General features: G+C 45.0%; 1 protein-coding gene across 1 annotated transcript; it reads right to left on the reverse strand.

Moving 5' to 3' along the window:
• Nucleotides 1-23,838, reverse strand: LOC145859506 (acidic amino acid decarboxylase GADL1). The gene is made up of 14 exons (XM_082959004.1): nucleotides 23,621-23,838; nucleotides 16,569-16,753; nucleotides 14,652-14,778; nucleotides 11,313-11,403; nucleotides 10,959-11,068; nucleotides 10,409-10,524; nucleotides 8,493-8,572; nucleotides 8,123-8,177; nucleotides 6,504-6,620; nucleotides 6,133-6,197; nucleotides 5,705-5,786; nucleotides 4,493-4,692; nucleotides 1,370-1,511; nucleotides 1-626 (listed from the first exon to the last, which is right to left on the reverse strand). Exons 1-14 carry the CDS (start codon nucleotides 23,649-23,651, stop codon nucleotides 453-455), a joined length of 1,575 nt encoding a protein of 524 aa, XP_082815130.1. The 5' UTR covers nucleotides 23,652-23,838; the 3' UTR covers nucleotides 1-452.
• Between the last annotated feature and the right edge of the window lie 2,588 nt (nucleotides 23,839-26,426).

The raw sequence follows: 26,426 nt of genomic DNA on the forward strand, positions 1-26,426 counted from the left end.
TAATTACTTTGAGTTTTTTTTATTTATCTGAAATTGGTTCCAATAAAGAGGTTGAATCCTCAAACCGTCAACGAGCTACTGAGTCTACTGTCTCATGGACTGACACACTGCCGGTCCTCAGATTTACAAATGGAATCCATAGTGAGCAGAAGAAACAAGAACTCGTTGGAGCCCTTTATGGAGACGGCCAATGGAAGGATGACTTGCTGAGGCTTCTGCACAACCCCGGGGCACCAAATAAGACAACAAGTTAACAAACTTCTTATAGGACGTTTGGGGTACCACCTCTTCCGTTTCACTCAGTTTCAAAACATGATCTCCTGTTTTCGTGCCTACTGAACATGACCCATGGGTTTTGTTTAAAATGGTACCCTATTCCCTGTATAGTGCACTACTTTTGACCAGGGCTCATTGAGGGAATAGGGTGCCATTTTGGACGTATCTCCGTGGGATCATAAGTCCATCCCCAGGCTGTGTATTTGGTCCAGCAGGAAGTCCATGTCTTCTCTGCTGACTTGAGGGCTAATGATGATCTGTCTGAAGAAGTTAGCCTTGTCTCCATGGGGCTGGTAGCCTACCATCATAGAGCCCTTCTTCATCATGCGCTCCTTAACCACTGGCGCCACCTGGGGGTAGGGAGTAGTACAGAACACTGTGAGATGGTGGAACTGGAAGATAAGGTATCAGTATTCCAGTAATCTCTCCTTCCTTCTGAAGTAAGAACTCATTCCCGTGTGAGAACATTGGATTGGTGTTTCCGTGTACCAGTCATTACCTTTCAAATGCATGAAGTCATGGCAGAAAGGAGACATTATTGGGACATAACCACAAGTCAAGTTGTATTTAGAGTCTCCACACACTGATCTAAGGTCCATTTCTGAATGGATTGGATTGGAGGAATATGGTCCCGCTTGACATCTGGTGTCAGTGGTGGGATCTGAACCCACGCCTCCGAAAGAGACTGGAGCATAAATCCTCATGGTTCGCTAACTATTGTCTCATTCATATCCTGTGAAATGGAATGTGGTTTTTTGTTTTTCAACATGAATTCATTCCTGAATTCAATTGTATTAACCTTTTTTGTGTTATTCACGACAGGGCTTCTGTTCATGTAGAAAAACACCACAGGAAAGGAGAGGATAGAGTTCTGGGCGGCAGGGTAGCCTAGTGGTTAGAGGGTTGGGCTAGTAACCGTAAAGGTTGCAAGTTTGAATCCCCGAGCTGACAAGGTAAAAATCTGTCGTTCTGCCCCTGAACAAGGCAGTTAACCCACTGTTCCTAGACCGTCATTGTAAATAAGAATTTGTTCTTAACTGACTTGCCTAGTTAAATAAAGGTAAAATATGAGGGGATGTCGTCTCTGACTTACCGCATGGACCTTTCTCCAGAACTCAGGTCCATCAGCCGTGTCCCTCAGACTGGGAGGAATGTACCAGAAACAGACGTTGGTGTACTCAGGCTCCATCACAAGACGGAATCCATCTCTCTTCTTGATCTCCTCGGCCAGATATCTACCAAAAGAGAAGGAAGTCAGAGTGTCAGAAATAATGATATAACACAACCGTACCAACACATTTCAGGCTAGAAGAGTTTTACTGAGCCATTTTTTTCAACAGTGCAAGACTGCAATGTGTCTTCTAGTCTGTCCAACACAGCGCTCCTGCTACATAGTCTTAGACAGACCCACCTATTTTATAACAAGTGAGTAATATCTTTCCTGTTGTCTATGTTTACATCACAGTAGTAGTCCTCCTGCTATCCTCTATACCACCACTAGAGGTCCCTGTCCTCCTGCTATCCTCTATACCACCACTAAAGGTCCCTGTCCTCCTGCTATCCTCTATACCACCACTAGAGGTCCCTGTCCTCCTGCTATCCTCTATACCACCACTAGAGGTCCCTGTCCTCCTGCTATCCTCTATACCACCACTAGAGGTCCCTGTCCTCCTGCTATCCTCTATACCACCACTAGAGGTCCCTGTCCTCCTGCTATCCTCTATACCACCACTAGAGGTCCCTGTCCTCCTGCTATCCTCTATACCACCACTAGAGGTCCCTGTCCTCCTGCTATCCTCTATACCACCACTAAAGGTCCCTGTCCTCCTGCTATCCTCTATACCACCACTAGAGGTCCCTGTCCTCCTGCTATCCTCTATACCACCACTAGAGGTCCCTGTCCTCCTGCTATCCTCTATACCACCACTAGAGGTCCCTGTCCTCCTGCTATCCTCTATACCACCACTAGAGGTCCCTGTCCTCCTGCTATCCTCTATACCACCACTAGAGGTCCCTGTCCTCCTGCTATCCTCTATACCACCACTAGAGGTCCCTGTCCTCCTGCTATCCTCTATACCACCACTAGAGGTCCCTGTCCTCCTGCTATCCTCTATACCACCACTAGAGGTCCCTGTCCTCCTGCTATCCTCTATACCACCACTAGAGGTCCCTGTCCTCCTGCTATCCTCTATACCACCACTAGAGGTCCCTGTCCTCCTGCTATCCTCTATACCACCACTAGAGGTCCCTGTCCTCCTGCTATCCTCTATACCACCACTAGAGGTCCCTGTCCTCCTGCTATCCTCTATACCACCACTAGAGGTCCCTGTCCTCCTGCTATCCTCTATACCACCACTAGAGGTCCCTGTCCACCAGCCAGACAGGCGTGTATTCATTCCGATTCTGTTGAAAAACGTTTCTTAAAACGGAACGAAACAGGGATAAACATACCTGAATTTGTCCAATAGAAACTCTCGTTTGCAACTGTTGGACTAATGATTACACCCTGGATCAGCTAGATGCAGGTAAGAGGGTGGCGGTATTGAATGTGTCACTGTCTGTCACCTTAATTACTCAAATGCTTCTCTCTACCTCTGCACCTATATTGTAATCCTTCATTCATAGGCTAGGTTGTAGTAACCTCATGATGGGTATAGGGAACATTTGACTATCCTGTAGTAGCCTAAACCTATCCATGTTACATTGAACTGGGTGAACGGAATATGAATGACAGTCATCCAATATACTGTAATAGAAATAAGGCCATTCTCATGGGGGAAAAAGGAATGGTCTTCCCTCATGTTCAACGGCACCAACCACCCTACTGAATCCTAAACAGCATTAGACAGATGACTGGAGCAGAGTGTCGTATAGCCCCCTATCTTAGTCCCACGGGCTATCAGTAGCAGTCTGAAAACAGCCTGGCCGCTGTCTGGTCTCGTGTCGTATATAACCCCCTATCTTAGTCCCACATACCCCCTGCAGTCAGTAGGTCCTGAACTGTAAAGGTGACCACAGGTCATCTGGATCAGAATAGATGAGAGGACAGCTAAAGGCCACACAGAATAGTTAAGGAACCCTGACCTGACCGTCATTTACTGCCAACAGCCCAGAAATAGAACCGGCTGCCCTCCAAATATACAGCTTGATTTCTAGGACTGCTTGAATACATGCAGTGTGCCAAGCCCTTTCTGCCTCTGTATTCTCCACTGTACACCTCGTCAGAAAGCTGTTGAGATGCTGTGGTTTCTCTTGTAGAAGATCTAACATTCCTCAGCCTGGGTTATATCTGTTAGAGGTATCCCAGGTGTAGGGTTTATTACTGTTATTACTCTCAGCGTATGGAAAACATACTGTTTGGATAGCAATGTTACTGTGTATAGACCAGAGGTGACCACAGTGTAGAGATGGAGCCTCCTGTCCTCCTGGAGAACTACCAGGCGGCTGTGCAGGCTTTTGATTAAGCCCTGCACTAACAGAGATGATTCAGCAGAAGTCTGCATACCTTAGTAGGTCTTCAGGGTTGGCCACCTTTTGCTATACAGTCTATTTGTAGCTAGCTACTGCTAGAGACACTGAGAGCAGGAAGCATTGGACAGATACTGATTGCATTCGATGCAGAGCCCCCCCCCCCCCCCCCCCCCAAAAAAAATACATTTGATCAAGCAACTTAAAAACGCCATGAAACCATTTGAATCTAAAGACTTTAAAATATAAGATTTGTCATCAATCCCAACCCTTTTTGCTATAACGTTAAAGTAGTCTAGCTTCTAGGTGTAAGCTGATGGACTGGGCTATTAGCTGAATAGACAGGACCAGACAGGACCAGACAGGTCCAGACAGTCTGAGGGTGTATACTCATGGATGCTCCAGGATCATGTTCAAGGGCGGCAGGTAGCCTAGTGGTCAAAGTGTTGGGCAAGTAACCGAAAGGTTGCTAGATCGAATCCCCGAGCTGACAAGGTAAAAATCTATCGTTCTGCCCCTGAACAAGGCAGTTAACCCACTGTTCCTAGACTGTCATTGTATGGCCTGCCACTACAATGTACACTAAAGCTCATACATTAGGCCAGAACTGTAAGTATTTTACTGGACCAGAGCACAAACACATCTGGGACCAGGCTAGATAGATGAGTCTTCTATCAAGACTTTGGAGGAAAAATAAAAGAGAAAGAAAATGTTTTTTGTTTGTTGTCATAAGACGTTTCAAACTGACCTGGCCATAGCGAGGGCTCTGTCCACTCTCTCTTCCAGACCCTTGGTGCCGATGGCTTTCCACATCAGCCAGAACTTGAAGGCGTCGGGCTTACGGCTACACTGAATGGACTTGTCTCCCGTGTCATAGCTGACATCATAGAACTTATCCTGCTGGAAGAGGTAGGAGGCCTGGGCCGAGTGACACCGCTGCAGAAGATTCTAGAACAACGAAACACACAGAGAGAACACGTGAGTCTCTGGAGCAGAGTCTGGATAACGAGGAAGAGGTGGGAGGAGGAGGAGGAGGAGAAAGAGAAGGACGGAGAGGTGGGAGGAGGAGGAGGAGGAGGAGAAAGAGAAGGACGGAGAGGTGGGAGGAGGAGGAGGAGGAGAAAGAGAAGGACGGAGAGGTGGGAGGAGGAGGAGGAGGAGAAAGAGAAGGACGGAGAGGTGGGAGGAGGAGGAGGAGGAGAAAGAGAAGGACAGAGAGGTGGGAGGAGGAGGAGGAGGAGAAAGAGAAGGACGGAGAGGTGGGAGGAGGAGGAGGAGGAGGAAGAGAAGGACGGAGAGGTGGGAGGAGGAGGAGGAGGAGGAGGAGGAGAAAGAGAAGGACAGAGAGGTGGGAGGAGGAGGAGGAGGAGGAGGAGAAAGAGAAGGACGGAGAGGTGGGAGGAGGAGGAGGAGGAGGAAGAGAAGGACGGAGAGGTGGGAGGAGGAGGAGGAAGAGAAGGACGGAGAGGTATTTGGTATTTTATAAGGATCGTCATTAGCTGTTACGACAGCAGCAGCTACTCTTCCTGGGGTCCACACATGACATAATACACAACATTCATTAATACAGAAAATGAATAGACAAGAACAGCTCAAGGACAGAATTACAATAAAACTAGTTCTAAAAGGCACACGTAGCTTACATCAATACCAATACATACACACAAACTATCTACGTCAAAGGAGGAGGAAGAGGAGAATGAGGGATAGAATGAGGAAGAGGAGGAAGATAATGAAGAGTAGGAGGAAGATAATGAAGAGGATGAGGAGAAACACAATGAGAAAGAGATTTCGCTACACTCACAATAACATCTGGTAACCATATGTATGTGACCAATACATTTTGATTTGATTTGACTTGAGGGGGAGGAGGATGAGGAAGATGAGGAAGGTGAGGAAGAAGAGGAAGAAGAGGAGGAGGAGAAGGCAGGGGAGGAAGAGGAGGCAGTGTTTATCATACCGTTTTGTCCCGAACCATGAATGCACAGCACTGTAGACCAGCCATCAGCATCTTGTGAGGATTCCATGCTACTGAGTTGGCTCTAAGAGGGAAACAAAGCAACAGAAAGGGGTTTAAAACCCTGTGTTACTATGAACAGTTTATACCTGTTGTCTTACTTCCACCTCCAGATATACCTGTTGTCTTACTTCCACCTCCAGATATACCTGTTGTCTTACTTCCACCTCCAGATATACCTGTTGTCTTACTTCCACCTCCAGATATACCTGTTGTCTTACTTCCACCTCCAGATATACCTGTTGTCTTACTTCCACCTCCAGATATACCTGTTGTCTTACTTCCACCTCCAGATATACCTGTTGTCTTACTTCCACCTCCAGATATACCTGTTGTCTTACTTCCACCTCCAGATATACTTGTTGTCTTACCTGTGAATTCCCTGTAGCAGGTATCTGTGTTTCTTAGACATCAGGGCTCCTCCTCCCCAACATGCCTACAGGAAGGACAGAGAAGAGACAGAGAAGAGACAGAGAAGAGACAGAGAACAGACAGAGAAGAGACCGAGAAGAGACAGAGAAGAGACAGAGAAGAGACAGAGAAGAGACAGAGAAGAGACAGAGAACAGACAGAGAAGAGACCGAGAAGAGACAGAGAAGAGACAGAGAACAGACAGAGAAGAGGGTGATTGAGTGAATGATTAAAGGAACAAACAAACTACTGAACAAATGCACAAATGGATTGATGGATCGATATATCAATAAATGAATGAAAGAATGATCTTTAATTAAGATCCACTTACATCTACATGCATCCAGAGATTGTGTCGTTCACAGATGTCAGCTATCTCCTCCAGCGGGTCGAAGGCCCCTAGTACGGTGGTCCCTGCTGTGGCGTTCACCATGAAGGGCAACGCTCCCTGTCAACAACAACAACAACAACAACAATATAATGTTACTCCAACATCCTGGTCATTAATACTATATACCATCAGAGGACAACAATATGTTACTCCATCACCCTGGTCATTAATACTATAGTGCAGTTTCCTAACCATCACCATGGGTATATTCAACAGCAGTTCCATAACCTTCACCATGGGTATATTCAACAGCAGTTCCCTAACCATCACCATGGGTATATTCAACAGCAGTTCCCTAACCATCACCATGGGTATATTCAACAGCAGTTCCCTAACCCTCACCATGGGTATATTCAACAGCAGTTTCCTAACCCTCACCATGGGTATATTCAACAGCAGTTCCTTAACCCTCACCATGGGTATATTCAACAGCAGTTCCCTAACCCTCACCATGGGTGTAATCAACAGCAGTTCCCTAACCATCACCATGGGTATAATCAACAGCAGTTCCCTAACCATCACCATGGGTATATTCAACAGCAGTTCCCTAACCATCACCATGGGTATATTCAACAGCAGTTCCCTAACCCTCACCATGGGTATAATCAACAGCAGTTCCCTAACCATCACCATGGGTATATTCAACAGCAGTTCCCTAACCATCACCATGGGTATATTCAACAGCAGTTCCCTAACCATCACCATGGGTATATTCAACAGCAGTTCCCTAACCTTCACCATGGGTATATTCAACAGCAGTTCCCTAACCATCACCATGGGTATATTCAACAGCAGTTCCCTAACCATCACCATGGGTATATTCAACAGCAGTTCCCTAACCTTCACCATGGGTATAATCAACAGCAGTTCCCTAACCATCACCATGGGTATATTCAACAGCAGTTCCCTAACCCTCACCATGGGTATATTCAACAGCAGTTCCCTAACCATCACCATGGGTATATTCAACAGCAGTTCCCTAACCTTCACCATGGGTATATTCAACAGCAGTTCCCTAACCATCACCATGGGTATATTCAACAGCAGTTCCCTAACCATCACCATGGTTATATTCAACAGCAGTTCCCTAACCTTCACCATGGGTATATTCAACAGCAGTTCCCTAACCATCACCATGGGTATATTCAACAGCAGTTCCCTAACCATCACCATGGGTATATTCAACAGCAGTTCCCTAACCATCACCATGGGTATATTCAACAGCAGTTCCCTAACCATCACCATGGGTATATTCAACAGCAGTTCCCTAACCATCACCATGGGTATATTCAACAGCAGTTCCCTAACCCTCACCATGGGTATATTCAACAGCAGTTCCCTAACCATCACCATGGGTATATTCAACAGCAGTTCCCTAACCATCACCATGGGTATATTCAACAGCAGTTCCCTAACCATCACCATGGGTATATTCAACAGCAGTTCCCTAACCATCACCATGGCTATATTCAACAGCAGTTCCCAGTTCCCGAATGTGTTTCATAACACATCTGACACCAAACAACTCTGCTGACTCCATTGACAGCTCTCCTTCTCACCTCATCTTTGGCTCTCTGTACTTGTTTCTCAAACTCCGCTGGAATCATCTTCCCTCTGAGAAACAAAGACACAAAGACATAGAAAGAAAGATGAACAAGGATTAGTAAAACCCAGGTGTCATAGTGACGCAGGTCAGTCATTGTGGACAGTGACAACAGAAGCGTGTGGTGTGGACAGTGGAAGTAACCGTGTAACTGTAGCAGTAACTAGCAGTAACTAGCCATAAGCATGTAATTGTAGCAGTAACCAGCAGTAACTGTAGCAGTAACTAGCAGTAACTAGCAGTAACTGTAGCAGTAACCAGCAGTAACCAGCAGTAACCGTGTAACTGTAGCAGTAACCAGCAGTAACCAGCAGTAACCAGCATACCTCTTATCCGACGGGATCACATAAACATTGTTGGTGCCAATTCCCAGGAAAGCTGCTGCTTTGGAAACAGAGTAATGACACTGAAAAGAACAAAGAGAGAAAAGTGTCACTGAGGGAGAACTGGTTAATCAACAAAATGACCAGTCTAGACAGGATCTACAATAAGGTGCTATATTAATGACCAGTCTAGACAGGATCCACAATAAGGTGCTATATTAATGACCAGTCTAGACAGGATCCACAATAAGGTGCTATATTAATGACCAGTCTAGACAGGATCCACAATAAGGTGCTATATTAATGACCAGTCTAGACAGGATCCACAATAAGGTGCTATATTAATGACCAGTCTAGACAGGATCCACAATAAGGTGCTATATTAATGACCAGTCTAGACAGGATCTACAATAAGGTGCTATATTAATGACCAGTCTAGACAGGATCCACAATAAGGTGCTATATTAATGACCAGTCTAGACAGGATCCACAATAAGGTGCTATATTAATGACCAGTCTAGACAGGATCCACAATAAGGTGCTATATTAATGACCAGTCTAGACAGGATCCACAATAAGGTGCTATATTAATGACCAGTCTAGACAGGATCCACAATAAGGTGCTATATTAATGACCAGTCTAGACAGGATCCACAATAAGGTGCTATATTAATGACCAGTCTAGACAGGATCCACAATAAGGTGCTATATTAATGACCAGTTTAGACAGGATCCACAATAAGGTGCTATATTAATGACCAGTCTAGACAGGATCCACAATAAGGTGCTATATGACCAGTCTAGACAGGATCCACAATAAGGTGCTATATGACCAGTCTAGACAGGATCCACAATAAGGTGCTATACAGACAGGGATTGTAATACATATGGTGTTTATAGTACTACACACACACACACACACACAGGGATTATAAAACCATTTATTCAATATCTTTCAGAGCAACAGCTGGAACTGAGAAACTCCCTGATAGCTGTGTGGCTGTTGTGATATGTTATCATAAAGAACTGAGAAACTCCCTGATAGCTGTGTGGCTGTTGTTATATGTTATCATAAAGAACTGAGCAGACACCCACTATGATGTGATATCCCACCTCCAGACTCCTGATACGGACCAGCCTGGGACTGGGTAGTGCTGCTGACTGGAATCATTTGACAGATGTATTAAGTAGGTGTATTGACTCTTTTCAGACGCTCTTTGAAAAGGTACTAACTGGTGCTGGTCCACACCATGTACACTCACACCCCCTGGTATTATCAAACTGTTACCCTGAGCATAGGGCTGGTCCACACCATGTACACTCACACCCCCTGGTATTATCAAACTGTTACCCTGAGCATAGGGCTGGTCCACACCATGTACACTCACACCCCTTGGTATTATCAAACTGTTACCCTGAGCATAGGGCTGGTCCACACCATGTACACTCACACCCCCTGGTATTATCAAACTGTTAGGGCTGCTGCATAATGTTCACTTTGTATGGTGTTATAATATGTGTGTGTGTGTGTGTGTGTGTGTGTGTGTGTGTGTGTGTGTGTGTGTGTGTGTGTGTGTGTGTGTGTGTGTGTGTGTGTGTGTGTGTGTGTGTGTGTGTGTGTGTTCGCTTTGTATGGTGTTCGCTTTGTATGGTGTTATAATGATAACAGGTGTTGGCCTGTGTGTGTGTGTGTGTGTGTGTGTGTGTGTGTGTGTGTGTGTGTGTGTGTGTGTGTGTGTGTGTGTGTGTGTGTGTGTGTGTGTGTGTGTGTGTGTGTGGTGTTAAAACAATAATAGGTGTTGGCCTGCCCTTTGTGTGTGTGTATGTGTGTGTGTGTGTGTGTGTGTGTGTGTGTGTGTGTGTGTGTGTGTGTGTGTGTGTGTGTGTGTGTGTGTGTGTGTGTGTGTGTGTGTGTTTACCTCCTGAGATGTAAACATGACCAGTCTAGGCAAGGCAGACAGGCCCAGCACCTTCACATCAGGACAGTGGTGGTACCTGGCCACGTTCACAGCATACATGTTGGACACAGAGCCACCTGGAGAACACAGAGACAATCTCTCAGTAAGAAGATGATGAAGAAGATGAAGGATGAAGATGAAGATGAAGAAGATGAAGAAAATGAAGAAAAAGAATGAGAAGAAGATTAAGGGGAAGATGAGGAAGAAAATGAAGAAGATTATAAAGAAGTAGAAGATGAAGAAGATGAGGAAGAAGAAGAAGAGGATGAAGAATAAGATGAAGGATAAAGAAGAAGATGAAGAAGATGAGGAAGAAGAAGAAGAGGATGAAGAATAAGATGAAGGATAAAGAAGAAGAAAATGAAGAAGGAGAAGAAGAAGATGAAGGAGATGAAGAGGATGAAGAAGAAGATGAAGAAGAAGAAGAAGGGGAAGATGAGGAAGAAAATGAAGAAGAAGATGGAGAAGAAGATGGAGAAGAAGAAGATGTCAGTCTGTGTGGTTTCCATACCTGGGCTGAAGATGCCGTCCCCTCCTTCCTGCCATCCAATGATCTCAATCATCTTCTTTAGGACGGCCTCCTCTGTCAGCAGGAACACTGGAGCCACCTCGTATGTGTACCTGCCAAGACAAACAACATGTGCAGTCACTGATTCACCTGCTCTCACCTGAGCTACATACTATCCAATCAATCATCAAGAACGAGCTACAGACACTTCTGAAATGAATAGCAGAATAGTTGTCATTGATATAATTTCAGTAATCATAAAATCCCACATCCCATGTCAGGCACAGTTATACAGTAAGTATGAGTACATGGTGACAGACACTTGGATCATATGAGATGGTAAGATATAATACTCACAGACTGGGGTTGATAGCTTCTGTGATGAATCGACCCACTAGTGAATAAGGGTCCATGCCTGCATAGAGCTGGTTGAAGAAGAGAGGATGTCCTGCATATACAAACACACAAGGTTTGATTCAATCACAACTAAGTTTCCAGGTTTTCCAGAAAATCCTGGTCGGAAGATTCCCGGGATCAGGAGAGAATAAGCAAGAAATCCAGATACTCCAAACAGGATTTCTGGAAAAGCTGGGAAAGTTAACATAATTTTGCAACCCAAATCAGAACCTACAGTTGTCAGATATTAATTTGACCAGTATTGTCGCAGCAAAATATGCCTTCAGCAACAGGATTTAATCGGTGGTTAGGCTATTAGCTTCAAGAAAAGTGGAATACTGTTAATATAATCGTGTGTTAGTGTGGGTTTTCACAGAATTTATGTAAATCATGAAGATTCAGGAAGGAGGAAGATTCTCAGCAACAAAAGAGTGATCAAATTAAGATCCTACATCTGTAAAGGCTTTACAGGCTCGACAGGCTAGCAAAGTCTTGTGGATTCACAGCAGAACCTGGGATTCAAACTCCTATCGGTCACATGTGTAAATAGAGGTGCTTAACTTGCACTCTGCTGCATCCACTGGCACTAAGGAACATTTCTCAGTCTATTCCAGACAGACTGCTATTCCTGACACATACATTGAGACGTGAGACGAGGAGTGTGCCAGCTTGCCCTGTTTCCTGTGTCAATGTTTCTATATAAAGTACATCATATTGTGTTTTAGGGTCTGACTGGACCAGGCTAGATGCAGGACACAGCAGCTCAGATGTCAGGGGCTGAGAGGGTTAAGGGGCTGGGAGGGTTAAGAGGCTGGGAGGGTGAAGAGGCTGTGAGGGTTAAGAGGCTGGGTGGGTTAAGAGGCTGGGAGGGTTAAGAGGCTGGGAGGGTGAAGAGGCTGTGAGGGTGAAGAGGCTGGGTGGGTTAAGAGTCTGGGAGGGTTAAGAGGCTGGGAGGGTTAAGGGGCTGGGAAGGTTAAGAGGCTGGGAGGGTTAAGAGGCTGGGAGGGTTAAGAGGCTGTGAGGCTGGGAGGGTTAAGGGGCTGGGAGGGTTAAGGGGCTGGGAGGGTTAAGGAGCTGGGAGGGTTAAGAGGCTGGGAGGGTTAAGGGGCTGGGAGGGTTAAGAGGCTGGGAGGGTTAAGAGGCTGGGAAGGTTAAGAGGCTGGGAGGGTTAAGGGGCTGGGAGGGTTAAGGGGCTGGGAGGGTTAAGAGGCTGGGAGGAGCTACTGTTGCTAGCTTAATGATTTACAGCCTGGGTTGGATAGGGATGGGTTAGTGTATCTAGTGTGAGTACAGTTGGTAGAGCATGGTGCTTTCCAACACCAGGATTGTGGGTTCTATTCCCAGGGCCACCCATATGTAAAATGTATGACTGTAAGGGTCTGCTAAAAATATGGCATTTAGTACAGTAACCCTACCCTAATGTTAGCTAACTTTAACCCTACCCTAATGTTAGCTATCTTTAACCCTACCCTAATGTTAGCTATCTTTAACCCTACCCTAATGTTAGCTAACTTTAACCCTACCCTAATGTTAGCTGTCTTTAACCCTACCCTAATGTTAGCTATCTTTAACCCTACCCTAATGTTAGCTATCTTTAACCCTACCCTAATGTTAGCTAACTTTAACCCTAACATAATGTTAGCTATCTTTAACCCTACCCTAATGTTAGCTATCTTTAACCCTACCCTAATGTTAGCTAACTTTAACCCTACCCTAATGTTAGCTAACTTTAACCCTACCCTAATGTTAGCTATCTTTAACCCTGCCCTAATGTTAGCTAACTTTAACCCTACCCTAATGTTAGCTAACTTTAACTCTACCCTAATGTTAGCTAAATTTAACCCTAACCTAATGTTAGCTAACTTTAACCCTACCCTAATGTTAGCTAACTTCAACCCTACCCTAATGTTAGCTAACTTTAACCCTACCCTAATGTTAGCTATCTTTTAACCCTACCCTAATGTTAGTTATCTTTTAACCCTACCCTAATGTTAGTTATCTTTAACCCTACCCTAATGTTAGCTAACTTTAACCCTACCCTAATGTTAGCTAACTTTAACCCTACCCTAATGTTAGCTATCTTTAACCTTACCCTAATGTTAGCTAACTTTAACCCTACCCTAATGTTAGCTAACTTTAACCCTAACCTAATGTTAGCTATCTTTAACCCTACCCTAATGTTAGCTAACTTTAACCCTAACCTAATGGTAGCTAACTGGGGAGTTTTAGTTTGAAGTTTAGTTGTTTGACAGAGCTGGTTGACAGGGGTTTTACATTTGTGGTCTGGCTGGACCAGGCTAGGTGGGGGTCAAGGGAGCTCAGATGTCAGGGGCAGGGAGGTTTAAGGGGCCGGGGGGGTTAAGGGGCCGGGAGGTTTAAGGGGCCAGAAGGTTTAAGGGGCCGGGATGTTTAAGGGGCCGGGATGTTTAAGGGGCCGGGAGGTTTAAGGGGCCGGGAGGTTTAAGGGGCCGGGAGGTTTAAGGGGCCGGGAGTGTTAAGGGGCCAGAAGGTTTAAGGGGCCGGGAGTGTTAAGGGGCTGGGACGGTTATGAAGGATGGGCTACTGTCGCTAGTTTGATGATTAACAGCCTGGGTTGGATAGGATAACGCTGGGTGGATTAACAGCCTGGGTTGGATAGGATAACGCTGGGTGGATTAACAGCCTGGGTTGGATAGGATAACGCTGGGTGGATTAACAGCCTGGGTTGGATAGGATAACGCTGGGTGGATTAACAGCCTGGGTTGGATAGGATAACGCTGGGTGGATTAACAGCCTGGGTTGGATAGGATAACGCTGGGTGGATTAACAGCCTGGGTTGGATAGGATAACGCTGGGTGGAAGGATGGGAGCTACTATCGCTATAGCCTGTATTGTCCAGTAGCTAGCGTGAGTGCAGTGAGGGTGGCTAACTAGGGTCTAGCTAGTTAATTATGTAACATAGCTGACTGGGGAGTTAGAGGGTGTCTGGGCTGGAGAATTTGAAGGTTAGTTGGTTAACAGACCTGGTTGACAAGGGTTTTAAATGTGGGGTTTGGCTGGGGGTTTTCAAGGTTAGGGATTGGCTGCATGGGGATTAGGGTTGAGCTGTTTCCTACCAGTCTTGACACTGTATCATATGGCAAAAGAGAGACTGGGCTGGAGAGTTAGAAGGTTAGGGTTTAGGACAGGTTTGGGATGAAGCTCATTGGTATCTTTTTAAAGAGTCCGGGTTTTGAAAGTCAGGGTTTGGATGGGGGGGGTCAGGGTTTGGCTGAGGTCTGGGGGTTCAGATTTTAAATCAGGGTTGAGCTGGGTTCTTACCGGTCTTGACACTGTATCGGATGGCATCCCGACAGCGCTGCAGTATCTGGGGGTGTGCCTCGCCTCCTTCCCTCAGCTCTAGGTCTAATAGGTCCTTCAGCTGCTCCGGAGAGCGCCACTCACACACCTGTTATATTGGAGAGAAGGAAATAGACTTTGGGTGTTTCTCAAAATGCATACTACCGTGCTCCGAGCACGCAAATTAGAGCACGGGACGGTGGGAGTATGAGTCCAAATCATAGTTTGCAAAACGGAGCACGGAGGGCCCTTCTCGAATGCGTACTCCGTTTGTACATATTCTGAAGCATGCATCGATACAAGCTGCAACGGAAAGTATGCACAGAAATATGATGCAACCGTGTTAAAAATGATGCAACATTTCTTCATCTCATTCACATCTCATATGTTGGCTGACTACAATATTTTATCTTGCTACGTTAATGAATACATGCTGTATTCATTTTGGCATGTTTACTTGCCTACAATACCCACTGTAGTGTGTGTAAATCGCAAGCCCATAGTAAGTCAAAAGGGCTAACTGTCTTTCTACTACTGTTAGCTAGCCACAGAGAATTGTTAACTAGCTAGCTACCCACAAAGACATGACACCTAAAACGTTTTGCTTTGTGTATATCTTGTTTGGTCTCTATTGTTGCCATTGTCCTGTCTGGAAGAAGGGTCAGTGAATGGGGAGGTGCAGCGTGAGGTAATACAGTAGGGGGAGTACTTCTCAAGTGTAATGTTTTATGTGTTTTCCACACTCTCGTCCTCACAAGAACGTACTCTGAGAATGCACTCAGAGCATGAGAGTATGGAGCGCGGTAGGTAGTATGCATATTGATAAACACCCTTCAAGTTATATAGTGAAAATGGTGCCATTTCAGACTGTCCCCTCCACTAGATGTTTGTTTACCTTATCCTTGACGTCAGACAAACTACCTGGGCCTATTCACCATCCATAAAGAACATGTACTGTATATCAATCAAATCGAATCTAATTTTACAGTAGCTATTACAGTGAAAACATACCATGTTATTGTTTGAGGAGAGTGCACAGTTATGAACTTGAAAATGTATATATTGACATTTGGGCAGACTTGATACAACATTTTGAACATAAATGCAATGGTTCAATGGATCAGTCTAAAACTTTGCACATACACTGCTGCCATCTAGTGGCCAAAATCTAAATTGCACCTGGAGTCCTAAGTCAGATCATGGCCTTTCTCTTGCATTTCAAAGATGATGGAACAAAAAAATTCATGTTTTTTTCTTTGTATTATCTTTTACCAAATCTATTGTGTTATATTCTCCTACATTAATTTCAAATTTCCACAAACTTCAAAGTGTTTCTTTTCAAATGGTACCAATAATATGCATATCGTTGCTTCAGGTCCTGAGCTACAGGCAGTTAGATTTGGGTTTGTCATTGTACGCGAAAATTGAAAAAAAGGGTCCGATCCTTTAACCAACAATGCAGTTTTAAGAAAAATAAGAGTTAAGAAAATACTTACTAAGTAAACTAAAGTTTTAAAAAATTATAATAATAAAGTAACACAATAAAATAACAATAAAGAGGCTATGTACAGGATGTACGTTACCGAGCCAATGTGCGGGGGTACAGGTTAGTCGAGGTAAATAAGGTAATATATACATGTAGGTAGGGGTAAAGTGACTATGCATCGATAATAAACAGCGAGTAGCAGCAATGTAAAAAAAAAAAAGGAGGGTCAATGGGTCAATGCAAATAGTCCGGGTGGCCATTTACCTGATAAATTCTTATACAGGTCCATTCCCTATTGTTTGAAAAATAAACTCCAGCATTCTGGTATACTTCACAACAGATCTAATTTTCCTTTATGCATCCTGGGACTGGAAGTGCATGGTGTGAGAAAGAATTGGAAAGGAGATGTTTACCTTCTCCTTGACGTCAGTAGCCTTCCAGACGGCCTCCTCCATGATGATGGGCATGGCTTCTCTGAGGAAGCTCTCTGCTTCCCGGATGTCCAGCGTGGGGCCGTTCAGAGTCACCCCGTCCACAAGCACTGGGGGCCTCTTCCCCTTGGGCTCCGCAGGGCTCTCTGAGGCCTTACTAGAGGTATCTGGGGGTAGGAGATAACAGACAGAAAAGTCAATACTAGAGGTATGTATCTGGGGGTAGGAGATAACAGACAGTAATGTCAATACCAGAGGTCTGATGGTCAGATAGAGGGTTAGATGGAGATAACAGGTCAGTTCGTGGTTCTAATGGTCTCTCTGGCTGGGGTCTTACTAGGGGTCTAGTGGTCTCTCTGGCTGGGGTCTACTAGGGGTCTGGTGGTCTCTCTGGCTGGGGTCTTACTAGGGGTCTGGTGGTCTCTCTGGCTGGGGTCTACTAGGGGTCTGGTGGTCTCTCTTGCTGGGGTCTTACTAGGGGTCTAGTGGTTTCTCTGGCTGGGGTCTACTAGGGGTCTAGTGGTCTCTCTGGCTGGGGTCTTACTAGGGGTCTAGTGGTCTCTCTGGCTGGGGTCTACTAGGGGTCTAGTGGTCTCTCTGGCTGGGGTCTTACTAGGGGTCTAGTGGTCTCTCTGGCTGGGGTCTACTAGGGGTCTAGTGGTCTCTCTGGCTGGGGTCTACTAGGGGTCTAGTGGTCTCTCTTGCTGGGGTCTTACTAGGGGTCTAGTGGTCTCTCTGGCTGGGGTCTTACTAGGGGTCTAGTGGTCTCTCTGGCTGGGGTCTACTAGGGGTCTAGTGGTCTCTCTTGCTGGGGTCTACTAGGGGTCTAGTGGTCTCTCTGGCTGGGGTCTACTAGGGGTCTAGTGGTCTCTCTGGCTGGGGTCTACTAGGGGTCTAGTGGTCTCTCTTGCTGGGGTCTTACACGGGTCTAGTGGTCTCTCTGGCTGGGGTCTTACTAGGGGTCTAGTGGTCTCTCTGGCTGGGGTCTACTAGGGGTCTAGTGGTCTCTCTGGCTGGGGTCTACTAGGGGTCTAGTGGTCTCTCTGGCTGGGGTCTTACTAGGGGTCTAGTGGTCTCTCTGGCTGGGGTCTACTAGGGGTCTAGTGGTCTCTCTGGCTGGGGTCTACTAGGGGTCTAGTGGTCTCTCTTGCTGGGGTCTTACTAGGGTTTTCTGGTGGTTCTACAGTTCATATGTATTTATTTATTGATTTTATTTAACCTTTATTTAACATATAATAGTGTCAATAGTTTGTCAACAGCTGGTGATAAAAAGCACTTCATTGGATGACACACTTGAACAGGTACATACAGAACAGTACAATCATAGCCAGACTACAGCTGACTAGGGGCCTCAGGGTCAGAGTAACACTGCTACTGTAGATGGCCCTCTAATACAGCTGTAACACTGTAGATGACCCTCTAATACAGCTAGTAACACTGCTACTGTAGATGGCCCTCTAATACAGCTGTAACACTGCTACTGTAGATGGCCCTCTAATACAGCTAGTAACACTGCTACTGTAGATGGCCCTCTAATACAGATGTAACACTGCTACTGTAGATGGCCCTCTAATACAGCTGTAACACTGTAGATGACCCTCTAATACAGCTAGTAACACTGCTACTGTAGATGGCCCTCTAATACAGCTGTAACACTGCTACTGTAGATGGCCCTCTAATACAGCTAGTAACACTGCTACTGTAGATGGCCCTCTAATACAGCTGTAACACTGCTACTGTAGATGACCCTCTAATACAGCTAGTAACACTGTAGATGGCCCTCTAATACAGCTGTAACACTGTAGATGGCCCTCTAATACAGCTGTAACACTGCTACTGTAGATGGCCCTCTAATACAGCTGTAATACTGTAGATGGCCCTCTAATACAGCTGTAACACTGCTACTGTAGATGGCCCTCTAATACAGCTAGTAACACTGTAGATGGCCCTCTAATACAGCTGTAACACTGCTACTGTAGATGACCCTCTAATACAGCTGTAACACTGCTACTGTAGATGACCCTCTAATACCGCTGTAACACTGCTACTGTAGATGACCCTCTAATACAGCTGTAACACTGCTACTGTAGATGGCCCTCTAATACAGCTAGTAACACTGCTACTGTAGATGGCCCTCTAATACAGCAGTAACACTGCTACTGTAGATGGCCCTCTAATACAGCTGTAATACTGTAGATGGCCCTCTAATACAGCTGTAATACTGTAGATGGCCCTCTAATACAGCTAGTAACACTGCTACTGTAGATGGCCCTCTAATACAGCAGTAACACTGCTACTGTAGATGGCCCTCTAATACAGCTAGTAACACTGCTACTGTAGATGGCCCTCTAATACAGCTAGTAACACTGCTACTGTAGATGGCCCTCTAATACAGCTGTAACACTGTAGATGACCCTCTAATACAGCTAGTAACACTGCTACTGTAGATGGCCCTCTAATACAGCTGTAACACTGCTACTGTAGATGACCCTCTAATACAGCTGTAACACTGCTACTGTAGATGACCCTCTAATACAGCTAGTAACACTGCTACTGTAGATGGCCCTCTAATACCGCTGTAACACTGCTACTGTAGATGGCCCTCTAATACAGCTGTAACACTGCTACTGTAGATGGCCCTCTAATACAGCTAGTAACACTGCTACTGTAGATGGCCCTCTAATACAGCTGTAACACTGCTACTGTAGATGGCCCTCTAATACAGCTGTAACACTGCTACTGTAGATGACCCTCTAATACAGCTGTAACACTGCTACTGTAGATGGCCCTCTAATACAGCTAGTAACACTGCTACTGTAGATGGCCCTCTAATGCAGCTAGTAACACTGCTACTGTAGATGGCCCTCTAATACAGCTGTTTTAGTACTATATCTCTTGACGCAATGATGAAAATAATCATGGCCTCCAAACCCTCAAGCTGCATACTGGACCCTATTCCAACTAAACTACTGAAAGAGCTGCTTCCTGTGCTTGGCCCTCCTATGTTGAACATAATAAACGGCTCTCTATCCACCGGATGTGTACCAAGCTCACTAAAAGTGGCAGTAATAAAGCCTCTCTTGAAAAAGCCGAATCTTGATCCAGAAATTATAAAAAACTATCGGCCTATATCGAATCTTCCATTCCTCTCCAAAATTTTAGAAAAAGCTGTTGCACAGCAACTGACTGCCTTCCTGAAGACAAACAATGTATACGAAACGCTTCAGTCTGGTTTTAGACCCCATCATAGCACTGAGACTGCACTTGTGAAGGTGGTAAATGACCTTTTAATGACGTCAGACCGAGGCTCTGCATCTGTCCTCGTGCTCCTAGATCTTAGTGCCGCTTTTGATACCATCGATCACCACATTCTTTTGGAGAGATTGGAAACCCAAATTGGTCTACATGGACAAGTTCTGGCCTGGTTTAGATCTTATCTGTCGGAAAGATATCAGTTTGTCTCTGTGAATGGTTTGTCCTCTGACAAATCAATTGTAAATTTCGGTGTTCCTCAAGGTTCCGTTTTAGGACCACTATTGTTTTCACTATATATTTTACCTCTTGGGGATGTCATTCGAAAACATAATGTTAAATTTCACTGCTATGCAGACGACACACAGCTGTACATTTCAATGAAACATGGTGAAGCCCCAAAATTGCCCTCGCTAGAAGCCTGTGTTTCAGACATAAAGAAGTGGATGGCTGCAAACTTTCTACTTTTAAACTCGGACAAAACAGAGATGCTTGTTCTAGGTCCCAAGAAACAAAGAGATCTTCTGTTGAATCTGACAATTAATCTGGATGGTTGTACAGTCGTCTCAAATAAAACTGTGAAGGACCTCGGCGTTACTCTGGACCCTGATCTCTCTTTTGAAGAACATATCAAGACTGTTTCAAGGACAGCTTTTTTCCATCTACGTAACATTGCAAAAATCAGAAATTTTCTGTCCAAAAATGACGCAGAAAAATTAATCCATGCTTTTGTTACTTCTAGGCTGGACTACTGCAATGCTCTACTTTCCGGCTACCCGGATAAAGCACTAAATAAACTTCAGTTAGTGCTAAATACGGCTGCTAGAATCCTGACTAGAACCAAAAAATTTGATCATATTACTCCAGTGTTAGCCTCCCTACACTGGCTTCCTGTTAAGGCAAGGGCTGATTTCAAGGTTTTACTGCTAACCTACAAAGCATTACATGGGCTTGCTCCTACCTATCTTTCCGATTTGGTCCTGCCGTACATACCTACACGTACGCTACGGTCACAAGACGCAGGCCTCCTAATTGTCCCTAGAATTTCTAAGCAAACGGCTGGAGGTAGGGCTTTCTCCTATAGACCTCCATTTTTATGGAATGGTCTGCCTACCAATGTGAGAGACGCAGACTCAGTCTCAACCTTTAAGTCTTTACTGAAGACTTATCTCTTCAGTAGGTCCTATGATTAAGTATAGTCTGGCCCAGGAGTGTGAAGGTGAACGGAAAGGCTGGAGCAACGAACCGCCCTTGCTGTCTCTGCCTTGCCGGTTCCCCTCTTTCCACTGGGATTCTCTGCCTCTAACCCTTTTACAGAGGCTGAGTCACTGGCCTACTGGTGTTCTTCCATGCCGTCCATGGGAGGGGTGCGTCACTTGAGTGGGTTGAGTCACTGACGTGGTCTTCCTGTCTGGGTTGGCGCCCCCCCCCCCCCCCTTGGGTTGTGCCATGGCGGAGATCGTTGTGGGCTATACTCGGCCTTGTCTTAGGACGGTAAGTTGGTGGTTGGAGACATCCCTCTAGTGGTGTGGGGGCTGTGCTTTGGCAAAGTGGGTGGGGTTATATCCTGCCTGTTTGGCCCTGTCCGGGGGTATCATCGGATGGGGCCACAGTGTCTTCTGATCCCTCCTGTCTCAGCCTCCAGTATTTATGCTGCAGTAGTTTATGTGTCGGGGGGCTAGGGTCAGTCTGTTACATCTGGAGTATTTCTCTTGTCTTATCCGGTGTCCTGTGTGTATTTAAATATGCTCTCTCTAATTCTCTCTTTCTCTCTTTCTGTCTTTCTCTCGGAGGACCTGAGCCCTAGGACCATGCCTCAGGACTACCTGGTATGATGACTCCTTGCTGTCCCCAGTCCACCTGGCCGTGCTGCTGCTCCAGTTTCAACTGTTCTGCCTGCGGCTATGGAACCCTGACCTGTTCACCGGACGTGCTTGTTGCACCCTCGACAACTACTATGATTATTATTATTTGACCATGCTGGTCATTTATGAACATTTTAACATTTTAACATTTTGACCATGTTCTGTTATAATATCCACCCTGCACAGCCAGAAGAGGACTGGCCACCCCTCATAGCCTGGTTCCTCTCTAGGTTTCTTCCTAGGTTTTTGGCCTTTCTAGGGAGTTTTTCCTAGGGAGTTTTTCCTAGCCACCGTGCTTCTTTCACATGCTTTGCTTGCTGTTTGGGGTTTTAGGCTGGGTTTCTGTACAGCACTTTGAGAATATCAGCTGATGTACGAAGGGCTATATAAAAATAAATTTGATTTGATTTGATTTGAGCTGTACCACTGCTACTGTAGATGGCCCTCTAATACAGCTGTAACACTGCTACTGTAGATGGCCCTCTAATACAGCTGTAACACTGCTACTGTAGATGGCCCTCTAATACAGCTGTAACACTGCTACTGTAGATGGCCCTCTAATACAGCTGTAACACTGTAGATGGCCCTCTAATACAGCAGTAACACTGCTACTGTAGATGGCCCTCTAATACCGCTGTAACACTGCTACTGTAGATGGCCCTCTAATACAGCTGTAACACTGCTACTGTAGATGGCCCTCTAATACAGCTGTAACACTGCTACTGTAGATGACCCTCTAATACAGCTAGTAACACTGCTACTGTAGATGACCCTCTAATACAGCTGTAACACTGCTACTGTAGATGGCCCTCTAATACAGCTGTAACACTGCTACTGTAGATGGCCCTCTAATACAGCTGTAACACTGCTACTGTAGATGGCCCTCTAATACAGCTAGTAACACTGCTACTGTAGATGCATCCAAAAAGGCATCCTATTCTTGTGCACTACTTTTGAGCATGGGTCCTGGTCATAAGTACACTACATAGGGAATATGGAGGCCATTTAGGACGCACACTGTAACTCAAGCCTTATTTCAGCTGTGACGCATTCTGTAAGCTCACTGTTATTTACTGGCGTCTCCGTTTGGCTAAGGATGTTACAAGAATATCCACCGCTCATTCCTGACTGACCACTGACTGGGGGCTGCAAATCAAATGGCCCTGGTCTAAAGTAGTGCACTACATGGTGAATACGGTGCCAATCAGGCCACACACAGACAATAATGACAGACAGGATAACTGTCATCCACTTTATACTGTTTATAGCCTATAGCCTAGCATATGCTGTCCAATAACCTGCGAAATGGAACGGTACATGCGTGAGACACGTAGCTACTGCGCTACTGGCGCACCTTGCAGCTCCTGTCCACGGTTGGTTCACGCTACCTCAAAACGGGGCAGACAGTCTTACACTGTGCGTTCTGTGACAGACCGGCTCGTTCTTTCTTTCCCCAACATAGCAAGTTAGGCTACTGATGAAAATAACGCATTTCAAACAATTAAGTATTACATTGTATCTACTTATTATGCAAAGGTCTATTTTATTCAATACCTCCGCAGAGAGACACCTTGCCAGGGCGACTTTCCCCGCTGCCCATCTTCCGGAGCACAGGGCGCTGAGCAGCGTGTGAACAGGTGACGCCTGACCCGACCAGATAGAGGGCGCTGGGTGACATTATAGTACACTGACGTAAATTCATTCTAAAGACATTGTGACAACTTCTATTCTCCAGGCAAAACGCACTAAAATGTCCACATATTGTATTTTTTTATTTTGAGAGAACAGTAAACATTTCAATTCAATATATAGCTAATGATAATCAATATATATTTGCAAATAACATGAAATGCTCCTTCATTAGCCTAACAAACATGTAATAACGAAGGAATAAAGCGAAATAGCAGTCCAACATACCGTTCATATGTCTTTCATTCGTCGGCGCCATTGTTCATTTATGGTATAATTGATTGGTCTCAAACAGCTCCGATCTTCCAGCTAAATTTTTTTTAATGTTTGGAGATAAACCAGAATGTCTCCTTTATAGACCAAGAATGTCTTTAACCTGGTGACGTCGCGCCCCGTGGGCAAGGTTAGGCCATCCTTGTTCCTGGCTGGTTGCCTGGGCGTCATGGAAGAACACTGGCTGATTACAGTAAAGAGTCTAGAAGAATCAAGTTGCCTAATTTTTTCTCTGCACGTTACCGCAAGTCTACGGTCTCACGGCGTCGGAGCGTTTGTTTGTATCGTGCTGAAATGGAGAGAGGAGCAGGTGGAGAGCTCTGATGACTGGGGAGTGAGGGAGGATACGTGCTCTCTTGTTCACATTCATACCTATATGTTACACTTTAGAACAGTTGAAACATTTATGCTATTTTATTAGGGCAATATATTTCCTATGGAACATCTCCGATATAGAATTTGAGAATTCTGTATTTTTCCTAAAGACATAAACGTAAAAGAGAAGTGACTCATCATCTTGCATATAGCAAGATTTGGCATCTGTTGCAGGTTTGTATTTCTCCATGAGTAAGACGTTTGACAACAACCTAGGTAACATCGCGTATTTTGTAGGTAGACCTGCCATTAGTCATTTCCGCTAGGTTTTTTGGGGTTTGTTTGTTTTTTTGACTGGATACAGTTAGCTATGATGCAATAATAAAAATACGTATTATTATACTGAATTTGTAGAGCGCATTTCCCACGCTCAATGCGCATCTGTACACTTCAATGAAGGTCAGTGGCATTTAACCCCGAGCTAAGTAGGCTGATACTAGATCTGTTCATAAGTGCAACTAGTAGTACAGTGTCATGCTGAGGATCAGATCTAGGGGGAACTCTAGTGGCTGATAAAAAGTACTACAGACTCAATGGCTTGCTGCTTACCTTTATGATTGTAACCAGGGGCAGTCTGGGATCAGAAATCGACCTTGGCATTTCTAAAACCCTGGCCCATTGTTTTTCTTTGAGGCCCCCAGGTTGCCGCACAGAGCAGCGAGTTCTTGGTCTATAAAGGAGACATTCTGGTTTATCTCCAAACATTAAACATTTTTAGCTGGAAGATCGGAGCTGTTTGAGACCAATCAATTATACCACAAATCTCAATTTACATCAACAACATAGCTCAGGCAGTAGGAAGCTCTCTCATCCATTTATATGCCGATGATACAGTCTTATACTTTGCTGGCCCTTCCCCGGAGATTTTGTGTTAAATGCTCTACAACAAAGCTTTCTTAGTGTCCAATAAGCTTTCTCTGCCCTTAACCTTGTTCTGAACACCTCCAAAACCAAGGTCATATGGTTTGGTAAGAAGAATGCCCCTCTCCCCACAGGTGTGATCACTATCTCTGAGGGTTTAGAGTTTGAGGTAGTCACCTCATACAAGTACTTGGCTAGACGGTACACTGTCCTTCTCTCAGCACATATCATAGCTGCAGGCTAAAGTTAAATCTTGGTTTCCTCAATCGTAATCGCTCCTCTTTCACCCCAGCTGCCAAACTAACCCTGATTCAGATGACCATCCTACCCATGCTAGATTACAGAGACATCATTTATAGATCGACAGGTAAGGGTGCTTTCGAGCGGCTAGATGTTCTTTACCATTCAGCCGTCAGATTTGCCACCAATGCTCCTTATAGGACGCATCACTGCACTCTATACTCCTCTGTAAACTGGTCATCTCTGTATACCCATCGCAAGACCCACTGGTTGATGCTTATTTATAAAACCCTCTTAGGCCTCACTCCACCCTATCTGAGATATCTACTGCAGCCCTCATCCTCCACATACAACACCCGTTCTGCCAGTCACATTCTGTTAAAGGTCCCCAAAGCACACACATCCCTGGGTCGCTCCTCTTCTCAGTTCGCTGCAATCTCTTCATTCAAAGACACAATCATGGACATTTTTACTGACAGTTGTGGCTGCTTTGCGTGATGTATTGTTGTCTCTACCTTCTTACCCTTTGTGCTGTTGTCGGTGCCCAATAATGTTCGGACCATGTTTTGTGCTTCTACCATGTTGTGTTTCTACCATGTTGTGTTTCTACCATGTTGTTGTCATGTTGTGTTTCTACCATGTTGTGTTGCTACCATGTTGTTGTCATGTTGTGTTTCTACCATGTTGTGTTTCTACCATGCTGTGTTTCTACCATGTTGTTGTCATGTTGTGTTTCTACCATGTTGTGTTGCTACCATGTTGTGTTTCTACCATGCTGTGTTGCTACCATGATGTTGTCATGTTGTGTTGCTACCATGCTGTGATGCTACCATGTGTTGTCATGTTGGTTTCTACCATGTTGTGTTGCTACCATGTTGTTGTCATGTTGTGTTTCTACCATGTTGTGTTTCTACCATGCTGTGTTTCTACCATGTTGTTGTCATGTTGTGTTTCTACCATGTTGTGTTGCTACCATGTTGTGTTCTACCATGCTGTGTTGCTACCATGATGTTGTCATGTTGTGTTGCTACCATGCTGTGATGCTACCATGTTGTTGTCATGTTGTGTTTCTACCATGTTGTGTTGCTACCATGTTGTGTTTCTACCATGTTGTTGTCATATTGTGTTGCTACCATGTTGTGTTGTCATGTGTTTCTACCATGCTATGTTGTTGTCTTAGGTCTCTCTTTATGTAGTGTTGTGCTGTCTCTCTTGTTGTGATGTGTGTTTTGTCCTAAATTTATATTGTATTTATTTTTTGTATTTTTTTATCCCAGGCCCCCTG

Source organism: Salmo salar, chromosome 02, assembly GCF_965601325.2.
Source record: "Salmo salar chromosome 02, fSalSal1, whole genome shotgun sequence".
NCBI classification, from domain to species: domain Eukaryota; kingdom Metazoa; phylum Chordata; class Actinopteri; order Salmoniformes; family Salmonidae; genus Salmo; species Salmo salar.